General features: G+C 41.1%; 1 protein-coding gene across 3 annotated transcripts in view; it reads left to right on the plus strand.

The window, feature by feature from the left end:
* CDC14A (cell division cycle 14A) overlaps positions 1-23,726 on the plus strand; it is a 97,686-nt gene that overhangs the window by 69,070 nt on the left and 4,890 nt on the right. For 2 of the 3 annotated variants that reach the window (XM_054980530.1, XM_054980532.1), the window contains exons 11-16: positions 5,567-5,708; positions 9,180-9,295; positions 11,239-11,286; positions 17,422-17,547; positions 18,475-18,600; positions 19,354-19,678. In XM_054980530.1, coding sequence (XP_054836505.1) covers positions 5,567-5,708; positions 9,180-9,295; positions 11,239-11,286; positions 17,422-17,547; positions 18,475-18,600; positions 19,354-19,678 — 883 coding nt within the window. The remainder of the gene's footprint in view (positions 1-5,566; positions 5,709-9,179; positions 9,296-11,238; positions 11,287-17,421; positions 17,548-18,474; positions 18,601-19,353; positions 19,679-23,726) is intronic. The other variant, XM_054980531.1, reaches the window with a different exon arrangement.

Here is a 23,726-nt window from a genome sequence, read left to right on the forward strand (position 1 = left end):
TATTGAATAGGATAATTTTAAGACTGCTTACCATATCAAGTGGGGAAGGGTCTTGAAGGGGATGAATGAAGAAATCTCATTTTCACTATAAACAAGTGTTGGCAATATTGTTTTACTGAATTTCATTCTTTAAGACAGTCCCTCTCCACTTTACTAATTACATTTCAATGTAGTTTCTTCTTTAGAATGTTAAACATAGGAAGGAGGTAGGTTTCAAGCAATGAAACCCAGTAGAGGTTGAAGTATTACACCTTCTCTGTCCTTTCCACATGGTAAATTGAGGCTGCACAAACCTGCAGTTTGCATTTTATGGTCAAACAAAATTCACGATTGTCTTGTTCGGCTGAGCACATAGATCACCTCCCCAGTAAAAGCACAGGGAGGAGACAAGGAGGTATCAGTTTATGCTGACGTTGCATTTGGGCTCCAATTTCTGAATTCTCAACTGGATTTTAACCTCTGGTGTTAATAACTCCTGCTTAGGTGAAGGGGTTGGCAAGAAAAATAAAATGAAAGCAGAAAAAATAAAAGATTATGAGAAACTAAAAGATGTTGGAGGAATTAGCTTTCTGGCTATGTTGCTGGGCCCTCACTATATCTGTGTTGCATGTCGCCATCACACCCCCATGCCCTAGAACAAGCACTGTGAGAGAAGTTCTTATGTAGAGCACCATGGGCACTGGAGCCACCACTTCTTACTCATACTGTGTAATTTCTCAACAGCAGTAAAACTTGTTAGGCCTAGTTCTGTGTTTCATGATTGAAAGCTAGCTGAATCCACACATCTCTTTTTGGGAGGAGGGACCAACAAAATCATGAAACCCATATTGTAACTGTTCAATATTTTTTCAAAATGAAAATGAAGGGAAGAATTGTGTGATCTACTAAATGCTAAATAGTCCCTTGCACCCTGGGTATAATTATGAAAGTCTGTTTTCACATGCATGCAAGCAGACTTCAGTTTGTTCAGTGTCTTCTCTCAAATCTTGAATTGCACAAAGGAAAAGCAGACACATTTTTCCCCAGTCAGGGGAAAAATTTCTTCCATCAGTTAATGTGACATAAAACACAGCCTTTGAATCCATACTTGCACGACAAAGTTGTACAGTCCCATTTCCATCAACAGTTCAGACAAAGCTCTAGAGCATGGCTTCTTCTGATACCAGAGGCATGCTTTCTGGAAACTGTGGGGGTGTCATCAGGCAGAGCCCCAGTGTGACTCCCTCCTAGATGGCCTTGGGCTTCTCATGTTACAGGTAATTGTGTGGGACAAGAAGCTCCCATGCTGCGAAGGTGATGTGAGAACAGAGCATGAGAAGTCTCAGGAAGCTGCATCTCTTCACGGAGGGAAGTCCTTTTCATTCACAAATCATGCATGCTGCTGAACATTATTTCATCCTTGTCTGGAATCAGCTTCAGTTGGTCCATCCATATCTGAATTCCCCTTCATGATCAGTCATTGAGCAAGTTACAAGTCTCAGCTTAGCCCCGCCACCTTTCTGAAATGAGTGAGTGCATTTATGTGGTATTTAAGCAGAATATACAATGTAAACATATTAAATATGGTTTCTAACTTAGAAGAGTCATATGACCTTAAATTATACCTAGCTATTGAGCGCCATTATAGCAAAATACGGAGGTTTAGTTTCCTGGAACGAAAACATGAGCAGATTGGCAAATTAGCTGAGGAGGTTTGAGTATTTATCCTCTTTGCTCAAGGTCTTACGTTTAAATGTCAACAGTATGCAGCAACAGCTTGATCACACATGAGTGTTTCAACATTGGAGTATTTTACAGAAAATTATCATATTAATAAAAATGTATTTATAATTTGATTGATTCTTGATCTTGGTGTCTTATTTTTTTCTTTCAAGAAGGATTTTGACCAAGTAGAGGTAGAAAGTGCTTTTACTCTAGGTTAGATGCTTGCATTGGAGGCGTTCTATATTACATGTAATTTTGAAATGCATAGATGTTCCTCATTATGGAATGAAACACTTGAATATCTTTAATTGTTCCTATCAGTAGAGAGAGTCACTAATCCTGTAAATCTGAGACAATTCTCTGAAACTGCTTGAAATGGGCTAGAATGTGGTCAATCTGCTGTGACAGGTCATGACAGTAATGTTTATCTTGTTAGTTAATGCTTACCTAAAGCCTGATTCATACATGTAGGAGAGTGAGGTGGCAGAGACCTGAAGAGGTAGAATGGGCTTTATCACTTCCAACTGCAGGTGGAGGATCGCATTTGGCAGGTATCCTCTGTATTAGTTGGAATCTACCACCCTCTCATGCAGCCTGATGTTCTTCCACCTCATTTTCCTTTTTGTGTGAACCAGACCTCAGATACCATGTTTTAGCATTTTGTAGTGTTATGGGTATTCTGTACTCCAACGTTCCATGAAGTTCTGATACAAATGGAAAACTTCCAACAGGAACTTTCCCTTTGTCATCAAAGCTAGCAAAAGTTCCTTGCCTGATATGTTTTCATTGTACATGTGGAGAAATCTTCGTTTGCATGGAGTGTTAGAGCTATGTGAGACCTGCTGGATTAGGGGTCTAGGCTTGTGAATATCAAGGTAAAAAGTCAACCATTCTGTGGAGACACTGTGGGGATTCTTAATTCTTCACACTAGAATTTTCTTAATTTATCCACAGTACTGTAAGTGGTTCTGTGGCAGGAATTAATTGATTAAGGAAGCATCCATTTACTTTTGGCTTTAGTAGAGCTTCTGTAGTAGCATAGTAGTTAAGTGGTTAGCCTACAGATCAATACTTTGCTTTTTCCAATCCCTCTACTGCCTTCAGCTCAGGAGGTGGCCTTGGGTAAGCCACTCCTCTCAGCCCCAGCTCCCCAGCTGTATTGTGGGGATAATAATAACACTGATTTTGTTCACTGCTCTGAATAGGGCACTAATCTGTCTAGAAGCAGTTATTATTATTCTCCTTTTGATTATGTAATATGCACAACTGGCCTACAGCTGACACGTGGGTGGTGATGAGATGAAGTAATGTAGGATGGTGTTTCTTCAATCACTGTAGTCAGAGAATTCCCTGTACTTTATTTTTCATGGAAAGTTTTCATGTCGATAGATTTGTTGTTTCATGAATTTAACTACAGTGACTGGATACCATTGCCAATATAGTATTGGCAGATTCATAGCTGGAATTAATGTTTTTAAGCTGATTATTCTAAGAATTGTGTGTGAGTGAGCGCATGTATGTTTTAATTGATTTGTAAACCTGGAGTGGGGGGATAAAACCACAAATATAATAATCTAAATAAAAATTAAGCTATAAGTTTTAATTGGCTATGCAGATCAAATCAGAAACAAAACTAATACCCTTATTTATGTCTGTTCTCGAGTGGTGGGAGAGATATTGGAATCGCCAAACTCATATGGAGCTAGCAAGTAATTCAAGTGATGAGCTGCCCCAGTGACATCCATGGATAAGAGTTAAATTCTGCTGAAATAGATAAGTGGACAATCACATCCACAGCGTATTGCGCACTGTTCCTTGAGTGTGCGTAGAATTAGCATGTCAGTATTTTCAGTAGCTTCTTTTTTTCCTAAATTTATCAGTGTAAGGGAAGTACTTGCTGTATTGCCTTTAAATGTTTACAAATGTTACTCCAGTATAAATAATACCCATATAAAGCATTGAATTTAAGCCACACTTGATTTGTAGTTTGTTTCACTGTTCAAGTATTTGTTACTATTGTGGATCATGAAATTAACGTGGGGTGTTTTTAAAATTTGAGTACTAAATACAAATCAAAATAAGTAAATCAAAATCATGCTCTATTTAATAATTGGATAATTTTCTGAGGAAAAAACTCCAATTCTAATTTCTCCAGAAACCCTGTATCACTAATTCTTGTGCCCGGTTGCTCTCTAAGACAATGAAAGGGTACCCAATATATTCTTTTAATTTCCAAGCATGCATTGAATGTTTTGCTTATACTGCATAAAGTTTACCTTGTTTATTACATAACTGGAAATAACCGCCTCCCAAAAGAGTTGTGTTTAAAAGCAGAGAAGTGAAATGAAGAGACTTGTGTTAAATTAGATAGAATATGTTCTGTGAACATTGCAGCAAAAGGATATATAATGACTGAAAGGAAACAGAGATTTACATTTTTGAAAATTCTTGTACTCAAATAACTGAACTTGAACTATAAAGGGAAGGCACCATTGGCAAGGTTTCCCAAACTGCAGGTATATATTTTCCACACTTGGTCTCTTTATGACTCTTGGCTTCCTAACAATAATCCCTACAAATAATTTTTAACAGTCCATGTGTTCACTGAAATATAAGAATAAGAAACGTTAAAATAGAAACGTGACCTTCTTTTATATTTTCAGGGAATTATTTATGTTGTTTCAGTGTTCTCACATGATGCATTCTGAGCTTGTTCCTTCAGGAGTTAATTTGGCTTGCATCAACTGCAGTATAATCTCTGATCACTCTTAATTATACTGGATATCGACTTCCTCACTCTAAGCAAGAATGCTTTTTTCAGCTTTCTAATCCTTCTCTGTTCACCAGTTACATAACCTCCCTGTGGGAGCTTTTCTCTGACTCTTAAGTGTGTTGATAATGCCATTTCTTTTGGCTCGTTGCCACCGTTGTTGCACTTCCTCCCCCTTAGGAAAACTTCAGGAAAATAAGCTCATGGAGAAAATCAGTAAAACTTACTAAAGGTGTGTGTGACGGGGGAAATCCAGCTGATAGATTCATTCTTTAAACAAAGGGAAGGCAGTGATATTTTCCTAATATGGCTTTATTGATTTATATAAGGCTACTAAATAGTTAGTGGAAAATCCCGTTTCTTCATTTGCCTACTGTTCTAGAATATATATAATTTAAAACATCGCTTTTGATTTCACAAAACATTTTCAGCCTGCCATTCTTGGATTTTACAACTATGAACATCTTCTATAGAAAGTGCTGTTTAAAGGATTTCACCAAAAACAGTGTGTCTTATCTTTATTTTTTAATTTATTTTACTTCATTTATATCCTGTCTTTCTATCCAATGGGGACTCAAAGTGGTTTACATTATTCTCTTCTCCTTTATTTTATCACAACAACCTTGTGAGGTAGGTTAGGGTAAGTGTACATGACTGGCCCAGTGTCGCCCAGCAAGCTTCCATGTTTTGTTCATCACATTTAAAATGTGTGCGAATTTATCAGCCATTTGTCATCCCACTTTCCACAGCCAATGAACTTAAAGCAACTTTGTTTCATTCAAAAGTTGGGGAAATGGGTTCAAATTTTTTTAACAAGTTTATATATATTGGAATATATCTTTAGGGATAAGATAAATTTCCCCAATCAGAAATCTAAAATACTTCAACATAACAAGGCCAAAAAGAATTTTTGATAGTTATGTATGATATCAATAATTTCTATATTTTGTTCAACACTTTTTAAAAGCTATGCTGTATAGAACTTTTCATGCTACAGAATATGGAACCAAGTAATTTTAGTCCTCGCTTTTACACTGCCTTTTGAAATAATTTTTTCTGGTGTTCATTTTGTTGTCTGTTACTATTTAACAGGAAGCAGACAGCCTTGTGGATCCAAGGGGACATCTTCCGGTCCAAACTGAAGCCAAGAGCAGTAGATGATGAAAGCATGTGCAAAGTTATGTCTAGCTTTGATGACATTTCTATCACTGGAACTTTAGACAGATATGGGGAGGTAAAATTTTGCTGGATTTTTCTTATAGTCCTATAGCTTTAATTAAATGGTTTGTTTATTATTGCATTTATACATTGACATTTATATCTTGCCTTTCTTTCGTTATTGAACCCAAGACAGTGTGGCCACTGGGTATCCAGGTCTTCTGTCCAGTCATTGACCAGACATACCTACTTAGTGTCAGCAAGATTGCTATCTCATGCACCTTCCAACCATAATATGCTTAGATGATCATATGAAGCTGCCACACTGAGTAAGACCAGCTAGTCTAATATTCTTCTACTCCAGCTGGCAGCAGCTGTCAAGGATCTCAGGCAGACATCTGTCCTGTGTATTCTACCTGACATCTTTTTCTAACTGAATTGGATTTGGGATTGAACTTTAATACCTTTCCCTGAATATACTTGTTCAGATCATCAAAAAGTTGAAAGACTATCAAAAATCCATTGTTTAAACTGGCTTTTTAAACTGTCAAAGGTTGATTCGGTAATTATCCTAATAGTGTCTAAGTGAAGATGAAACCATTAGTGATTTTGACGATGGAAGTGGAGAAAGAAATGTAGGCATTGTGATAACTCATGGAGAGCGGTATATAAAATAACAAAGCGGATCTGAAATTTTAAAAACATGTTATAAAATTGCTCTTAGTATAACATATTGGTTTGAAAGAGTTAAATGAATAATTTGTGCTGATTTCAAGGACCAAATCAAATACAGTAATTTGTGTACTAGACACAGTGGGTACTTGATCTTGCATCTAGTGGCTGGACTTCTGTGAAGAGATAAGAGAGCAGAGGACAGTGACTGGCACACACACTAATTAGTGGGTAGTAATCTTTTAACTGTGCAAAGCCAAAAATATTGAACAAGAAGAATGGACAGTAATGCAGTGGTGCTATGTTCAGTTTACTGTGTTGCCAATAGTTATACTTTTGGTCTTCATCCATTTGGTCTGGTTCAAAATAAGCCCAGAGTGGATTAAAGGCCAATATACTTTCGTTGCTGTAATCTGAGCTGATGAATCTCCTCTAGAAAGAGCATTGGTCTTTAGTCTTTTCCATATGTGGATCCATATTTAAATTTGTGCTACACAACTTTGGGTTTTCTCTCCTTTGATAGTGGAAGTAGCCACTAGGGGTGCGTGCTTTGGATATCCGATTTGGGATAAATGCTCGAATCAGACCCGATCTGTAAAGATTCGGGGGTTCTGAATCGGGGCCAGCATGCTGGCCTCGATTCAGAACCCTTGAACCAAAGCTTCCTGAAGTGATTCGAATCGTTTTGGGAAGCTTTGGGGCCTTTAAACTTTAAAGGGCTCCCTCCGTCCCACCAAACACCCCACTTACCTGGCCCTTCACTGTGGCGGAGGTGGTGGCACAGGCGGCAGCTGTGGCCTTCCCCACCGCCCAGTTGGCCGCCATGGCGGAGGCGCTGGCGCCAGCCTTCTCCACTGCTCCACAGGCTGCTGATGTGGCGGAAGAGGCAGCACAGGTGGTGGAGGCACTGGCTATGGCCTTCCCCGCCACCCCTGTGGCTGCCACGGCAGTGGAGGAGGTGGCACGGGCAGTGGAAGCGCCAGTTCCAGCCTTCCCCACCACTATGCAGACTGCTGCTGCGGTGGAAGAGGCGACACAGGCTGCGGAAGCACTGGCTCCAGCCTTCCCAGCCACCCCTTTGGCTACCGCAGTGGTGAAGGAGGCGGTTCAGGTGGTGGGATGGGGGCTAATTGGGGAGTGGGGATGGGCTGGAAGACAGCTTTCCCCCTACTTCAGTATCCTCTGAGTATTTACGGAGCATACCAAAGTGATTTAAATTTTATGAATAATTTTCCCACTTTGGGTAAACTGAAGTAGGAAGACTGAATTTTTACCCCACATGCACACCCCTAATAGGCACCAAGTTGCATCTGATTTATGGTGACCCCATAGAGTTTTCAAGGCAAGAGGCATTCGGAGGTGGTTTGCCATTGCCTGCCTCTGCATAGCTACCCATGACTCCCTTGGTGGTCTGTCATCTAAGAAATAACCGTGGCCAACTCTGCTTAGCCTCCAAGATCTTACAAGGTAAGGCTAGCCAGGGCAATTTCTTTACTTGTGTATATATGGTGGGTTGAGTCCTTCTTTTGGCTTGTGTTTCAAAGGCTGTAATAATGCATTGTTAACATGTGTTGTCTATGTTGTAAAATTCTATCAGTATAACAGTGCCCATGAGGGCAGTGTGGTATAGCCCAATCTCATCAGATCTTGGAAGCTTAAGCAGGTTCAGTACTTGGATGGGCAACCCCCAAAGAAGGCTCTGCAGATAAGGCAATGGCAAACCACCTCTGCTTCTCACTTGTCTTGAAAGGCAAGTGCTGTGGGACCACACACATACATAATAGGTGCCCACAGCAAATTATTTCACATTGATTAAACAAAACTACCAGGATATGGTAAGATGAATCTGTGAGTAGAGATGGGCACGAACCGCATTATGAACTTCAAAAGCCCATGAAAATGGCGATCGCGCAATCGCGATCTGGCGGTTCATGATCGTCCACAGCCAACGAACCAGCATTTGGAAGACGCCTGGTGCGTTCGGCTGCGGTTCGGGAAGCCAGACACTCAGGCACCAGCAATCAATTCCCGTGGCAACGGAGCCGGGGGAATGCCTGAACTCTGTCTGCGCTCCTTCTGTCGCCCTGGAAACCCGAATCGAAGCCCATCTTACCTTGATCAGCAGGTCTTCCTTCCAACCACGGAGCTGCAAAGCGGTTACAAGTTGGGAGAAGACACCCAGAGGGGGAAGGGGGTGTCCTGTAGCCATGGGCACTCCAATCTCATCCCTGCAAACCCTAATAGGCAGCTCTGACGGCCAAACACAGACCTCCTGCGTTGCTCAGTGGGACCTGTGCTTATAAATAGCTGTGGGCTCCCAGACTGGGTTTCACTTTCAGCGAGCAGTGGAGTGGGACAAAGCTCTTGCTTGCCAGTTGCTAGCCTTTGGGGAGAGAGACTGAGAGTATAATTGAGCTTGGATTTTTGTGAGAGTTTCCTGGGGGCCTTGGATTGGAGAGTGTATAACTCCAAGATCCCTTTTGCAATGTTGTCCAAACTTGGGTGATGGCTGTAGGAGAGCCTGCAAAAGACTCCCCAGGAATATGGGCTCTCTTAAGTGCCATGGGGGGCCGTTCCACGCTCAGCGAACCGCGAACCGGTTCAGCGACGGAAAATGTTCATTGCAGTTCGTGATCTCGGGATCGTCGTCGGCACCGAACTGCAAACCGCTGGTTCGTTAAATTTTTTTGGTTCGCACCCATGTCTACCTGTGAGTAAATTGCCAGAACACGCAGCAAGTGCTGTTTGCCAAAAATATATGATACAAGAAGCAAAAGTGTAGTGATTTCTGAATTGGAAGACTACAGTTCAAATGAAGTTTTTTTAAAAAATCTGTGTTCATCATGAAACTCTCAATTTTATATTTATTTTCCAGAATGATTTGGAAGATGGTGAGGAGGTAGAAGTGAAGAATGGCATGACTCAGGGAGACAAGCTTCGTGCCTTAAAACTTCGGCGGCAGCCACGTTCAGCTACGACAGGCACACTTAAGTAATCTCCTTTGCATTTTCTCCTCTTAGTCTTTGTGTGTCATGGCCTCTACTGGTATTTTTAAAGCAACTTTTCATAATGGGTAGCATCCTTGGTTTGCACTGAAGGTTGACATTTTGTTCAGTAGAGCAGTGGATCCCTCTTAATACTTTGTCAGTGAAATCCTAAGCAGAGTTACGCCAGTCTAAACCCATTGATTTCAATGGATTTAGACTGGAGTAACTCAGTTTAGGATTTTATTGTGTCTGTCAGTTTATTTCTGTTTTCTAAACTAGTTGGGTTGGACTATAAGATTCTTGCTCGGTGCCTATAAACAGCAGTATTATTGCTGGTCCTGTATTTAAACTGTTCTTTTTTCCCTTTACTTTACAACACGATCATTAGTTAATGCTATAATACAATCAACAATATTTAATTTCTCAGATTCTTTGAGATCTTTTATCTTCTTGTATTAACCTTGTAATAAAACTAATTATCAAACAGGCATATGTTCAGAAACTTGAAAAAACTGAGCAGGTCTAGGGAAGCCCAAGTAGTGGGCTGGGAAAGAAATCCAAAAAAGAAAATCTGCCCCACCCATAGACCTGTGATGTGGGAGGACATACCTAATTGCCAACTATATCCCCCAGCTCCTTTCATACAGAGAATTCAGGGTTATTACATACTCAACTTACAAATTGTAGTAAAACATCTTCAAAATTTTCAAAATTTAGAACTTAGAACCTCTCTAATTCTATTCCTCTGTCTTCTGCTTCTTCAGTAACATAAAATGTGTTGCTTTTAGCTAGAGTCAGTGGAGATTGTGTCTTTCTTTTTTCAGCTCTAGTTCCCACTTGCTCTAAAGTAGACAGTCCCAGTGGAGATAGTAGAGCTACTCCCGAAGCATGATCATATGCGATATATTGAGCTTGGTCATACTCCACAAACATTTTGCCAGAGCATAACCAATGATATTTAACCCCAGCTGCCTGCAGTTTAGAAATGGTGGATTTTAAATCTCTGCGAATCTTAAGCATTTCTGAGGGGAAGTCAGGAAATACAGATATTTTGCTTCCCTGGAAATCTAAGCCGTTCTGCTGTCTTGCGTCCATCAAAATTTTCCTCCTGGTCTGGTAATCAGCAGACTCCACCATTATATCTTCACTGGGAGAGGCTGCCTCAGAAATATTTATTATTTTGCCAACTCGGTAGGCTCTCACAATTAAAGGCATCACCCCCTCCTCCAGTTTTAGTGAAGTGGCTAGCCAGGACGCCATGAAAATGGAAAGTTCTGTTGCTGCTTCAGCGTTTGGTAAAAAACCACGAAATTTCAAATTTTTATCTCTTAAACGAGAATCCAGTATCATGATTTTTTCTCTAGACCAACAGTCTTGAGAAGTTATTCCAATCTTTTTTCCCAAGCCAGCAACTTTCTTTATAGCTTCTTCCGCTTTTTCAGCAGCAACTGTCTGCTTATGCTGAGATTCCAGTTCATCCATATGATGAGCTAAAGGGGTTATCATATCCATCATATCTTGTTTTAATTCTTGATACTGTTTCCCCAAGGCTTCTAGTAGAAATGTTGTTGTTAGAAGAGGGCCCCACAGTATTTATGACTCCATGGTTCGATGGGGCTGTGGAGGTGCTGGCTGCTTCTTCCAAAGCAAAAAAATTCTCTAACGAAGGAACTCCCCCAACTTTCTTTTGTTTCTGCTTAGCCTTATAATCCTTGGATGGCATTTTCGAAGACAAATTTGTTTCAGAATAGTAAGTTCAAACTTTTTTAAGAGTGAGAGACCTGGAAGCAGGAGATAATGGTTTCTGCTCGGCGAGCTGTCAAAGCCACGCCCCCCTGCTTTACCAATTTTTGATGTTATTACACTGGATGTTAAACGTTTTTAACTTAGTAAATCTCTTTGGCTTTAGCTGTAAACTTTGGATGTTAAATGCTTCTGATTTCCTAGGTTAGAAGATATGAAGCTGCACACCAGATCCATGTCCCAGCCTTTCAGGTACATAATTCTGTGGTTTAGGGGGAAGCTTTTGGTTTTACAGTTTTAATTAACTTCTGATCTTAAATCTTTTGGATTCTCTTTTATTCTTTGTATTAATCCTGGCAGTAATTGAATAGTTAGTTGTTATAGCTGTTTACCACACCACGTTGCTTTTCCAGAGAACTGCTCTTGGAATTCTCTATCATTATTCATCTTGTGCAAAAGGAATGTATTTTAGTGCAAGCCAAGTGTGGGTATATAGAGAGCAAAGAGCAGTTTGTCACACTTGTATCTCTATGTGCATATAAATCATTTATGCTTTTAACTGTCAATTTCTGGAAATGATTTTGAAGAGCACTTGCCTTGAGCCTGCTGCTTAATGACTGTAGAAACCCTCCACTCAATTAACTGCATTCATAATTCCAAATCGATACCATTAGACCTGAACATACAATTTTGAAAGGATATAACCTCAACCACATAACAGCCAGCATCTTGAAGGCTTTGAAATGTTTCAAAAGCTACATTCTTGGAGAATATTATATTCAGAGTTCTACTGGTCCTAATGCAACTTGGAATTGTAAAATTGCATTTACAGCTCCATGTGTCAAACCATCTATGAGAATAACTTCCCTTGTGATATGAGTACAAACCTCTGAAAATGAAAAGTTGGTTTTCCATGGGCAATATCTTGATGAATTGTGTAGAGATCTTAGAGATCTCTTTACCAGTATGGCTTACTATACACAGAATCATTGATGTGGTCATGCAGTACATACGGTATAAGCCCAAGAATCTCTTCTCAATGAGCTGTCAAAAGTTTTTTGGACTATGTAACTTTCCATTGACATGGATGCTGAACGGCCACTGTTCCCAGTTGGTGCAACAAAATCGACATCTTTCAAGTCTTGAGCCCCACTCAGAACCATGTCCAGGATCACTACCTCTCTGTTTAACTCTGTGACCAACTGTTTCAGTACACTGTCATTTGTGATATCTCGGAATCTTATGTCTACAGCATAACTAGAGCACATGTTTACCTAGTCAATGAGAGGGTTGTTGAAGTCACCCAGGATAACAATATTATCTACTTTAGTTACCAAGAACAGCCTTGAGGTTTTGATCTGGTGGGCAATAGTACACCTCCACTTTTAAGTAACCCTAAAGCCCCAGTATTTCCAACCATATTGCCTCTGTTGAGTTCATTCCCAAGATGTTCTCTAACTTATTTGATTCTATGCCTTCTATTCAACACCTTCCCGAACACATCCTTCCCTGTCCTGCTTATAGATCTTATACCCACTGATTTTCCCCATTCCACCCTATTTATGAGGAACTAAACTGTCATTCAGTACCAGGCAGCTCCCCCATCTTGACTTTGAGGCTTCTAGCATTGGCACAAAGACACCTATAATAAGTTTCCATCTCCAAGAACCATCACATCCCTCAGCCCCTTTGTTTGCACTTATGGCCCTCCTTTGCCATCTTATTCCGAAGTTCTATTGTGCTCCTCCCTGAGTGTCTACACTTATTGTCCCTTTGAATTGATCTGTCTTGACCTAGAGGTCCATTGTCATGGGGAAAGCGTGTGTGCAGGCCAGCCACAGATGTTCTAAAGCTCCTAAAGGTGTGAGACGTTAGCCTAGCCTTTTCACATGCTTTTCCCATCAACGTGCTATAAAAGGCAGCACGAGCAGCTCCCTCCCTCAGTTCTTCTTTAGACACTTCTGAAAAAGGACATCTTCTTCACCCTGCTCTTTGATTCCAGCGATAGATGTGAGTTTGGGCCTTTGGTTTCATGGCTTCAAAGGCACTAAGTGTTCACAATGTGGAACCAAGATAGTTCAATCTGATGGGCACAAAAATGTTTTGTCTGGGCAAGGGCCATGACACCTTGTGGTGTGTAGTCTGAAAACAATGTACGCTCAGAGCGCACCACAAAAGGGTGTTGAGGCTTAAAGCAGCTCTGTGGGAATCAGCTTTAAAGGGCTCTATCGACTCCAATCAAAATGCCACCAATATTGGACTGCTGCACCCAGAATGGGCCTTCTTGTTTCCTCCAGCATGTTCGGTGCCTATTGCTGCTCAGAACTAGTTGGTTCTAGCCGCACCGTCAACAGTTCCACCTCGGTGTCAATCAGAACAGCCTACGAAAAAGGATCAGCTCAAATCAAAACATGCTGATAATGTGTTGACTGCAAAGACACGTCAGAGGAAGAAGTCCTCCTTTTCAGCTCCAATCACATCAGTTGCATCAAGTCCACCCAGAGTTCCAAGAACTCCATCCCCAACCCCTAGACAGCACTCCACTTTGGTTCCATCCCTTTCTGAGGGTAAGATTTCTAAATTATGGAAGCATCAACAGCTATCTTTCCATTACTACTGTTGCCAATACAGCCTGTGGAAGTGCAAAAGGATTCCTCAGACTCATCTGAGAATAGCAGTAGATTGGAACTCGCTCCTCACCATGGATGCCATCAGTTCCAGTATTCTCCATATGGCTCCCTGCTCCATTACTACACTTAAGGGTTTGAAGCTTCTCCAGGCATGTACCTGCCCACCTCATTCCTTCTTCCATGATGAAGAATCCTGTCTTTCCATTCGTGCAGAACTAAGATGAAAATCGAAACCTGCATCAGTTCCAGCCATAGTTCCAGAAAATAACTCTGCCTCCGAACCAACAGTGCACTCTCAAGATGATTCTGATATCAGATCTGATCTTGCATCGGAACCTTCTCCACCAAAATTTCTTACAGAGGACTCTGCTGTATCCCTGAATGAGGATCTCCTCTTATATACTGAGCAGTTAGTCTCGATGGCAAGTTCTCTGGACATTGAGGTGACCTGCTCTGTTCTGACGTCTTTGGAACCGGTCTTCAAGGTCCTTCACTCAGAAACAACTGGACTGGTGGCTTTTCCAGTCATGCAAGACATGTTAGATGTGATGAAAGACATATGATCCAGAGCAGCCTCAACTCCAGCGATGTCTACAAAGCTGAACAATATGTATAAGACAAAACAGGAAGGTTCAGGTTTTCTGTTTATTCACCCTCCTGCCAATTCTATTGCTACCAAGACCCTCCAGAGCAAGAGCCTCCAGAAAAGTATGGCCCCCCTCAACTCTGGTCAATAAAGAGGGCAGGAAACTGGATATAGTGGGCAGAAAAGTTTATGCTTCTGCAGCCTTAACCTTTAGAATCAGTAATTATGAGGCTATCATGGCCTTTCTTATGGAAAAAGATAGGCCAATACTTATGCCTCATACCTGATGAGAAACAAAGGCTTGCAAAAATTTTGCGAGAAGATTTAAGGCTCTCCAAACAACAAATCAGTGTATCCAAACATATCGGAGATTGCTTTTCAAGAGCTATGGCCTCCACAATTGTGATACGTAGGCATGCATGGCTCAGAGCCACAGCTTTAGCCTCTCACCATAGGATAAGGGTGGAAGACCTTCCCTTTAAGGAGACAGATCTATTTTCGTCCACAATGGGTGACACACTAAAGAAGATTAATGATGATAAGGGAACTGTGAGGTCTTTTGGTATCACACCCCTCTATCCAAATTCCTTTAGGGCGAGAAATCCCCCAAGGGCATATGTACGTTACAACAACAAATACAATCCGTTCTATTTGATTTGGGTTGGAGGTATTTCCAACCCAAATTGAAGGACGGCTCCCAATCCCTCAGAGATCAGTCCGGATCCAGAAAACAGTGCTTTTGATGCCATGCCTTCTTGGGCCATGTCAGTCAGCCAATCACTTTCTCTACAGGCTTGGAAGTCGATCACTCAGGAGGATTGGGTGTTGTCTCTAGTCAAACAAGGCTACTGCCTGGAGTTCAAGACAACTCTGCCCAACATTCCCCCTCTGTCTGATCCTCCATCTTCTCCTGCTTTACTTTTAGAGGAAGTGCAGTCATTGCTGCAGAAATAATGAATAGAACTGGTTCCATCTGTCTGTTCTGACTGGGTATTTTCTCGGTGTTGTATTGTGGAGAAAATATCAGGGGACTCCCATCCCATGTTAGACCTCTATTCCTTAAACAAGTTTATGCTATTCAAAAGATGTTGAATGTTATCATTAGAAGACGTTTTACTCCTGCTGGGAAATCATGTTTGGTTTGTTACAGTCGATCTAAAAGATGCATATTTTCACGTTCCAATAAATAATTCACTACAGAAAGTTCCTTTGCTTCCAATGTGGCTCCAAAAAATACCAGTACAGGATTCTTTGGTCTCTCTTCTCTGAATATTTTTACAAAAGTGAAAACTACAACTTTTCAGGTTAAAAAGCTGAATCGGAAACCCGAAGCGCACATCCCTATCAGGAACCTTCCTGTATGCATTCCCGCCTCTTCCTCTTGTGATGCTAACGCTCAGCAAGATGAGGGAAAGTTCCTCAGCAATCGTAATTGTGCCTTACTGGCCAAGGCAAGCCTGGTTTGCCTCTCTATTCCAAATGGCACGGGGCAGAATATCATTTTCCCCAGAGCCCACACCTGCTACAGGACAATGTGGTTCTTCATCACAGCCTAGCCAGTTTGAAGCTAACAGCCTGGTTCATATCCCCCCTGGACTGAGGTTTTCCTTCCCAGTCCAGAAGGTCGTTTTGGAAGCTAGGAAACCTTCCACCAGAAAATTATATGTAGCCAAATAGAAAAGACAACAACTTAAACCCAGTCTTGGCCCCATTGCCATCTGTTTTGCACTATTTGGCTAACTCCTCTGTTAAGGTTCACCTAGCGGCCATTTCCACCTACTATGATAATATAGACAGGAAATATCTCTTTGCCGAGCCACAATGCAAGTCCTTCTGAAGAGGTTTAGTGAATCCATAACCTCCACCATCCAGGTCAATTCCCCAGTGGAGTCTCTCCTGGTTTTGGTGCACTCATGCATAAACCTTTCGAGCCCCTAGCTACCTGCTTCTTGAAGATTCTGATAGCCAAAACAGCCTTTCTGGTGGCTATAACCTTGGGTAGGAATGAATTGCAGGCCCTGAGACATGACTCTCCTTTCATTAAGATGTTCACAGATATAGTTGTCGTCCATCCAAGCCTCCCTTTTCTACCGAATGTTGTCTCTGCTTTTCATTTAAACCAAAACATTGTCTTACCTGTATTTTCTTCTACTCCTTCAACTGATATAGAGAGACTTTTACACACACTTGATGTTAAACGTGGTTAGTGCTTTTACTTGGACAGGACAGCTCCTTTCTGAAAGGACACCAATCTATTTATCTCAGTTAAAGGGCCCAAAAAAGGTTTGAAGGTCACCTCACAGACCATTTCAAATTGGATAGTTTGGCTCATTAAGGTTTGTTATCAGTCTAAATAACCATGTCCATTGCAAGTTACAGCACTCTCTACAAGGGTGCAATCCATGTCGTCAGCATTTAATTTTGGCAGCCCTATAGTGAAACTGTGCAAGACGGCCACCTGGTCTATGCCATCCACATTCATCAAGCATTATGCCATTGATGTAGACTCCAGAAGGGACACAGCTGTCAACAAGGCAGTCCTAAAGAGTCTTTTTCATTAAAGAGCTACACGCCCACCTCCTGGGTAAGTTAGCTCGCTAATCTCCCTTATGGGACTGCACAGAAGACATGATGATGAAAACAGGGTTGCATTTACTTGTAACTGTTGTTCATCGAGTGTTCTTCTGTATAGGCACACATCCCTCCGTCCTCTGTCATGCCGCCTCGCACCTGTAGGAGCTTTAGACCATCCATGGCTGGCCTGCGCATGCACATTTTCAGTGCGCATGCACATTTTCAATGAGTGCCTTCACAGAAGAACACTCAATGAACAATAGTTACAGGTAAGTGCAACCCTGTTTTCCCCAGCTCCTGTTGGGTTTCCCCCTGGGATTTAAAAGCTGCTGTGCCACCTTTTTGATATTAAGTGCTAGCAGCGTGGTTAAACCTGTCTCTTTTCTACAGCTTCGGCATGTTCCAGAAGGTTCCCCAATGCTTAACCAATCTAAACTCTTCCAGCATCACTTTCCCATCCACATCTTGAGACCCCCTAATCTGTGCCTGTCTAGCTGGCCCTGCACATGGAACTGGTAGCAGTTATGAGAATACTACCTTTGAGGTCCTGGCCTAGTAACCTAAATTTTTGCCTAGTAACCTTAATTTTTCCTCCAGGACTGCACGACTACATTACCCAATGTCATTGGTGCCAACATGCACCACAACCGCTGACTCCTCCCCAGCACTATCTGTCAACCTATCTAGACAGTGTGTGATGTCCGCAACCTTCACACCAGGCAGGCAAGTCATCATGTGGTCAAAATGCCTATCACAGACTCCACTCTGTATATTCCTAATAATCGAATAATCCACTATGAAAAGCCCACCTCCCTCCAACCACAGAGAGCTTGGTTTGAGAGGATATTGGTCCATTATTCAAGGAAGGGGTGCCATCTAAGGGGTCTTGTCCCTCATCCTCAGTCTGACGCCCTTCAACCTCAGAATTCTCAATTTCCACAACAACTGAACAGCTGTGAGTACAGGAGTGGGAATGTTCTAGTAGGCCCTTGAAGGTCTTGTCCACTTATAGGGAACAGAATGTGCCATATACTGATACGAAAGTCTGTTGCTTTGGAAATCTTCATCAATGTGTGTTTATATGTGTGGACAGCACTGAAGTTTGCAATTCTAAAAATATTCCCGTGCCTCTGAACTTTCTAAAATACATAGACCAGAATCCAAAGGGCCACATGGGAGCTGCTGTGCATACTTGGAAGATTTTCACTCTTCCCATTGCAGCCCATTGAAACACCGACCATGAAACTTGAGACTTCCAGAGCAGTAGTACATGAGGCATTGAATGGAAAGTTGGCAACCTGTCCTTCCCACACCAGAAGTTTTGTGCACAAGCCTCTTTGGCTTATGGCTGTAAAATGTACTATCTGCCAAACACTGTTGGGGACTAAAACAGATTCAGTAGCCTCAGTACAGAAGCAGCAGAGATTCACAGGTGAATCTTGGGTATAACTACTATTAAAGTCTGAAGGGAGATTTGCAAAAAAAGGGTGAAACCTGCTTATTTGCCAGAATAGAATATTAACTTTTTATGTCTGAAAAGGTTAGATTAAGATATTTTTGAACAAATACTGGCCAAATATTTGTCTTAAATTATGAGTATATCAACAGTGCAATCTTACTAATGCCAAACCAAATTTTCTGTGCTTTTAGACTGAATACTTCAGCAATCACGCAAGGATCGGTGTCTCCTTTGAAGTCCTCCAAAGTGATGGCAGTGTCTCCTTCAGCAAAGAGAATAAACAGAAACTCTGCATCCTCAAGCTCAAATTTTAAAAGGTACAACTTGCTATGCTCTTCATTTTAGAAAGGAGATGGGGAAAGAAAGAAGGTTAAAACATAATTTTGAGACACAGTTGGTCCTGGCATGTGTTTCAGACATTTAGATCTTGTATTGGTGACACTGAGAGATCTCTGTCTTTTGGTGCTACACCTTTGAAGATGCCAGTCACAGCTGCTGGCGAAACGTCAGGAACTACAATGCCAAGACCGCGGCTATACAGCCCGGAAAATCCACAACAACCATTTAGATCTTGGTTTTTGTGCTTGAGGTGCTAATAATGAAAGATGATCTAACTATGTCTTTCTGTGTTTGATGAGTCAGTTTGAACTCCTGATTATAGTTAATTATGATGTGGAGCAAATCAAGTGGCCCTATGTACTATTAAAACTGTGGCTGTGCAAGCCAAAGAACAGACAAGTAAAGGAGCCAACTGGGAGCTCCTGACAAGGCAAACTCTGCAAGAAATTCTAAATGCCATCTTTTGCACAGTGTCTTAGTGATCACATCCATATGGTTATGTGGGACATTAAAGTGATTTCATAGTTGCATTATTATTTTAAAGCTTTTCTGTTGGCTGCCATATATTTTGTATTATTTCAAAGAGAGAATAGCATACTGCCATTGGTTAATTTTGTCACAGGGTTTTTTTGTCACTTTTCCCCTAGCGTCTTTTAAATCTGTCTTGCATTAACCATCACATGTATGTACATTTTGTGTGTATTTTTACCCCACATGTGTTTTCCATTCAGCATTTCCATAAACTCCAGGCTAGCCAGTTCCCTAGGGAACCTGTACGCTGCTTCCGATGATGCTGAGAGCAAACTGACATCATCATCCTCTAGAACAGGTTATTCTGTAAACCAAACCTCCAGTCATTTGAATGGCAGTGCTCAGCTGCCTGCCAGAAATTACCGTGAGCTGAACAACAACCTGTACAACAGAAGCGGCAATAGTGCTACCAACCTCAACAGCAATGTCAATTCTCCCAGCGTCCTGACAGACGAGTACAGCACCTACAGATCTTTTACGGGGCTCGCTGCTTCTCCAGCAAGATACTTGAGTCGTTCAATTCCTGTAAGTTCACAGCCATAGCAGCCCTTCAAGGGATATGACAGAATCTTGCTTCTTCAGCCAGAGTTCTTTAAAAAAAGTTTCTAAACCTTATTTTCTGGTCTTCTCTGTCTAAGAAATGCTAATTTTTTATGCATAGCATCTTTGCTTTTTTGCTGATTTCCTCTCAGCCAAAGTGACCACCTATACTTACTTTTTCTTCTTTAGTGTTCTTCCCGAAAGGCACTATAGAAACATATAATTCTTTACCTTTCTAACAGCTTTCATGAATGCATCTTTTTTTCATTAGTCTCTCCATTTCAAATCCTTCATAATAAATCATTGGAAATGTAAAACTCATGGTAACTTAGGCACTTCCAAGCTGAACAGATGTTAAGGAAACCTTATTCAAGGGCACTCTAAACAAATTGATATAGGAGGATAGCATTATCATCAGTAAAAGTATCAGTTAAAGTTGTGAAGGGACATAGGTTTCAGTTTTTAACCTGTTTTTAAAAAAACCTTCCAAACTTCTGTACCTTTTAAAACTCAGATGTACCTGTCCAAAATACCTTTTCATGCACAAGCAAAATGAGGAAATAACTAATAAGGTACACATTGTTCATGCATAAAAGTAGAATAGTAATGGTTTTAAATACCTGGTGAAAAAACTGAAGTTAGTATACTGCCATTCCAGTAACCTTCAGTATGCTGAACCTCTGCAACTTCTTTCAGTGGCTCTAATTGTTCTGTCATGTGTGTCTTTAACATTGGGGAGAGAGCATTGAAATATTTACCAAAGGGTTTCTAGAACAGGCGCTTCCTCTTACTAATCAGTTTTTTCAGTTTGTAACCATTGTGTTCAGGCCTGAGTGTATTCACTAACACTGTCCTGTTTCATTTTTATAAACCAAAAACCCCTTTGAAAATCTGTCCCTTTCTGAAATATTTTATGGTTTGTGAAACCATCTGATCCCAGAAGTTTACTTCTAGCAGTGTTAATGACACTTGACATGTTAAACTAGCATGTCTACTTTTCTGACTGTAAAGTTTGCATTTCATAGTAGACATAAGAAATGTATCAATGCAGGGAACCAGTTTTTCCTATATCATAGTCCTGATGAGCTACAGCATCCAATGCAATCTAGCATGGTTCCTGCAGTTGGCATAATTTTAAACAGCTAGAAATACCTGTGCATTTGACAAAGTAGTCTCTAGTTTACAAATGCTTATGCTTCAGTAAATACATTTGTTAGACTTTAAAGTGCCACAAGACTTTGTCATTTTAGATCTCTCCAGCTAGCCTAAATTGTGGTAGCTCTGTTGGACTGCAACATTGCAGTTGCACTCAGATCCCTTCCCTCTCTGTCTGCAGGTCACTAAAGAATGAGAGGAAAGGGTCATGTGAACTACTGTGCCCATACTGAATATCCTCATGTCTGAGCTAGAAAATTTTGAAAGGAAAGTATAGGTGCTGTTGTAAAGACTGCATTTAATGGTGAATGACACCTTTTGGTTTTTACTTTACATAGGCGAATCTCTGTTTTAATAAGTGCATGTTATGTACAGGAAGGGGTGTCTGTAGTAACCATTGTCCTAGCTTGCAAAAAATGGCATACATGGGATTATTATATTCATTTCTTAAAAAGGCATATGCAACTATGTATTATCAATATATATAATTCTCAATGTGACCTCGTATGTAGATACTTAAATCTGGAGACTGGGACCATGGACGGAAAAGACAGCTATTTTGTAAAATACCTGTAATATGTTTCACATTAACAGTATCATGAGAGCAGTCTTGTGCACAGTTGAGGATAATGTGACATTGTACAGGAAGTTTAGAGTCCATATTTGTTGGCAAGAAAGAGGAAACCAAAATAATATGTCTTATTCTCATCTTAGCCTCATCTGTGGATACGTAAATACAGAGACTAGGGCCATGAACAGACAAGTCAGAATGTTCCGCAAACCTGAAAAAGCCCCAGATTTGCAGAATTTGAAATCTGAAAAAAATACATTGCAGAATTGATAGAAATAGCACCTGTAGCTTTAAGAAATGGATGCCATCTGAGATTTCATTGGTTATTGTGGGGATTGCTAGGCAACACAAACACTACTGCCAGCCTTCAAGCTTTGGTTTCTGTCAGTAAAAGGGATGGGACAGGGCCCTTTCCAGGGCTTGATTGGCCTGTGGGCCATCCCAGCTCCCCCCTCCCCTGGAGATAAAATTCATCCAGGCCAGGCCTATTAGCAACCAACCCATACTTGCCCAGCAGTTGGTGACTCACTATTATTCAACAGTAGCTACTGAACGAAAGCCAGTGTGGTTTAGTGGTATGAGTATCAGGCTAGGATCTGGGAGACTCAGGTGTGAATCCCATCTCTGCCATGAATGGGTGACCTTGGGCCAGTCACTCATTGTCAATATAAGGTACCTCAAAGGGTTGTTGTGATAATACTGTGGAAGAGAGGAGAATAATATAAGCAGCTTTGAGTCCCCATGGGGGGGACGACAGGGTGGGTATAAATGAGTTAAATAAATAATAGTTAAAGCTGAAGACTAGGGAGACAGGGAAGGTTGGCGGGTGAGAAGGAAGCAAGGAAAAGGGAGAGGATATGGAAGCTGCCAGGAGGAGGGAAAGAGGAAAATGTGTGGGGAGGGAGATATTGGGAAAATGAGTTGCTTCCTGCAAGTCTTTGAGGCTTCTTTGCTTGTATATTAAATTTCAGGATTCTGAAATATTAAAGTTCTTAAAATAGTAAAATAATAAGTGTCTTACTCATTACAGTATCTGATTATTTTTACTTTCCCAGGCTGCATTACAATAAATTACAAACTATGGTTTGATTAAACTCCAGTTTAGTATGGTATCTGAAAGAAACTACCGAACAAACTGGTTTACTGATAACCAATCTGGGATTCGTTTCAGGTGGGTAGCTATATTGGTCTGCAGCCAAAGAGCAAGATTCGGGTCCAGTAGCACCTTGAAGACCAACTAGTTTTCCAAAGTATGAGCAGTTGAGAACTTTACTCTTGAAAGCTCATACTTTGGAAGTCTAGGTGGTCTTTAAGGTGCCATTGGACCCAGATGTTGTTCTTAATCTGGGATTGTAAACCAGAATTTGTATCTGACTCACCAAACAAGACTGCTGCTCCAGCCTCTTCTAGGACAAAAGATGTTGCTTAATCTTGTGTTTTTATTCAGTTTACCAAGATACACACAATTAACATTGGCCTTCACAAAACATATTTACAGTCAAAGCCTATCTACTACTACTTTCCCCTTACAGGGAGCTCCCCCTTCAACTCCTCTCCTCTTGGATTTCATAGGAAGAGTGAGTGAGTGACTTGGTCATAGTCATATGTTTCTTCCCAAGCTTTTATTTTCTTTCTGAGGGAAAGCAAAGCCAGGGAATTAACAGATCAACCCCGGGAGTGGGGGCAGCACAGGATGGAGGACTATAAAAAAATCAGTTTTGTTTTTGGTACAATTTATAAAATGCAATGAAGTGGGGGAAGGGGTAATAATTGGCAAGATGGTGGGGGTGACGGCTAAAAGATTTATTTTGATCAGGTGAGGAAGGATCATCTTTGGCCAGAAGGGAGGAGGCTTCACTTGCCCCATGATTCCTCCACTTATAACAGCCAACAAATAATAAACAGGCTTTATACAAAGAGAAGCTTTTTCAGCAGCTTGGCAATATAAGAGAATTCAGGATAGCATTCGGAGATACTGCTTGGAGGTGGGAAAGGAGTCAAGCAGCAGACTAGCTGGGATTTATGAAGCACAGTCTGTTATGTATGGGTGCTAGACTAACCAGGGTTTATACAGAAAAGTGATTTAAACTAACCTTAGTTTGCTGTGACATTCAAATGCAGTCCTAAACCTGGAAATATCAAGGGGTGGGGGCAGGTGACCCCAAATATTTGCAACTAAAATTCAATTGTCTCTGTATCCTACAATACCTTTATCCAACATAAAGGCAACTTATAGTGCCACCCTGAGTAGAGTTACACCCTTCTAAGCTGATTGTCTTCAGTGGATGCAGAAAGATAGAACTCTGC

Source organism: Eublepharis macularius, chromosome 5, assembly GCF_028583425.1.
Source record: "Eublepharis macularius isolate TG4126 chromosome 5, MPM_Emac_v1.0, whole genome shotgun sequence".
Lineage (NCBI taxonomy): Eukaryota > Metazoa > Chordata > Lepidosauria > Squamata > Eublepharidae > Eublepharis > Eublepharis macularius.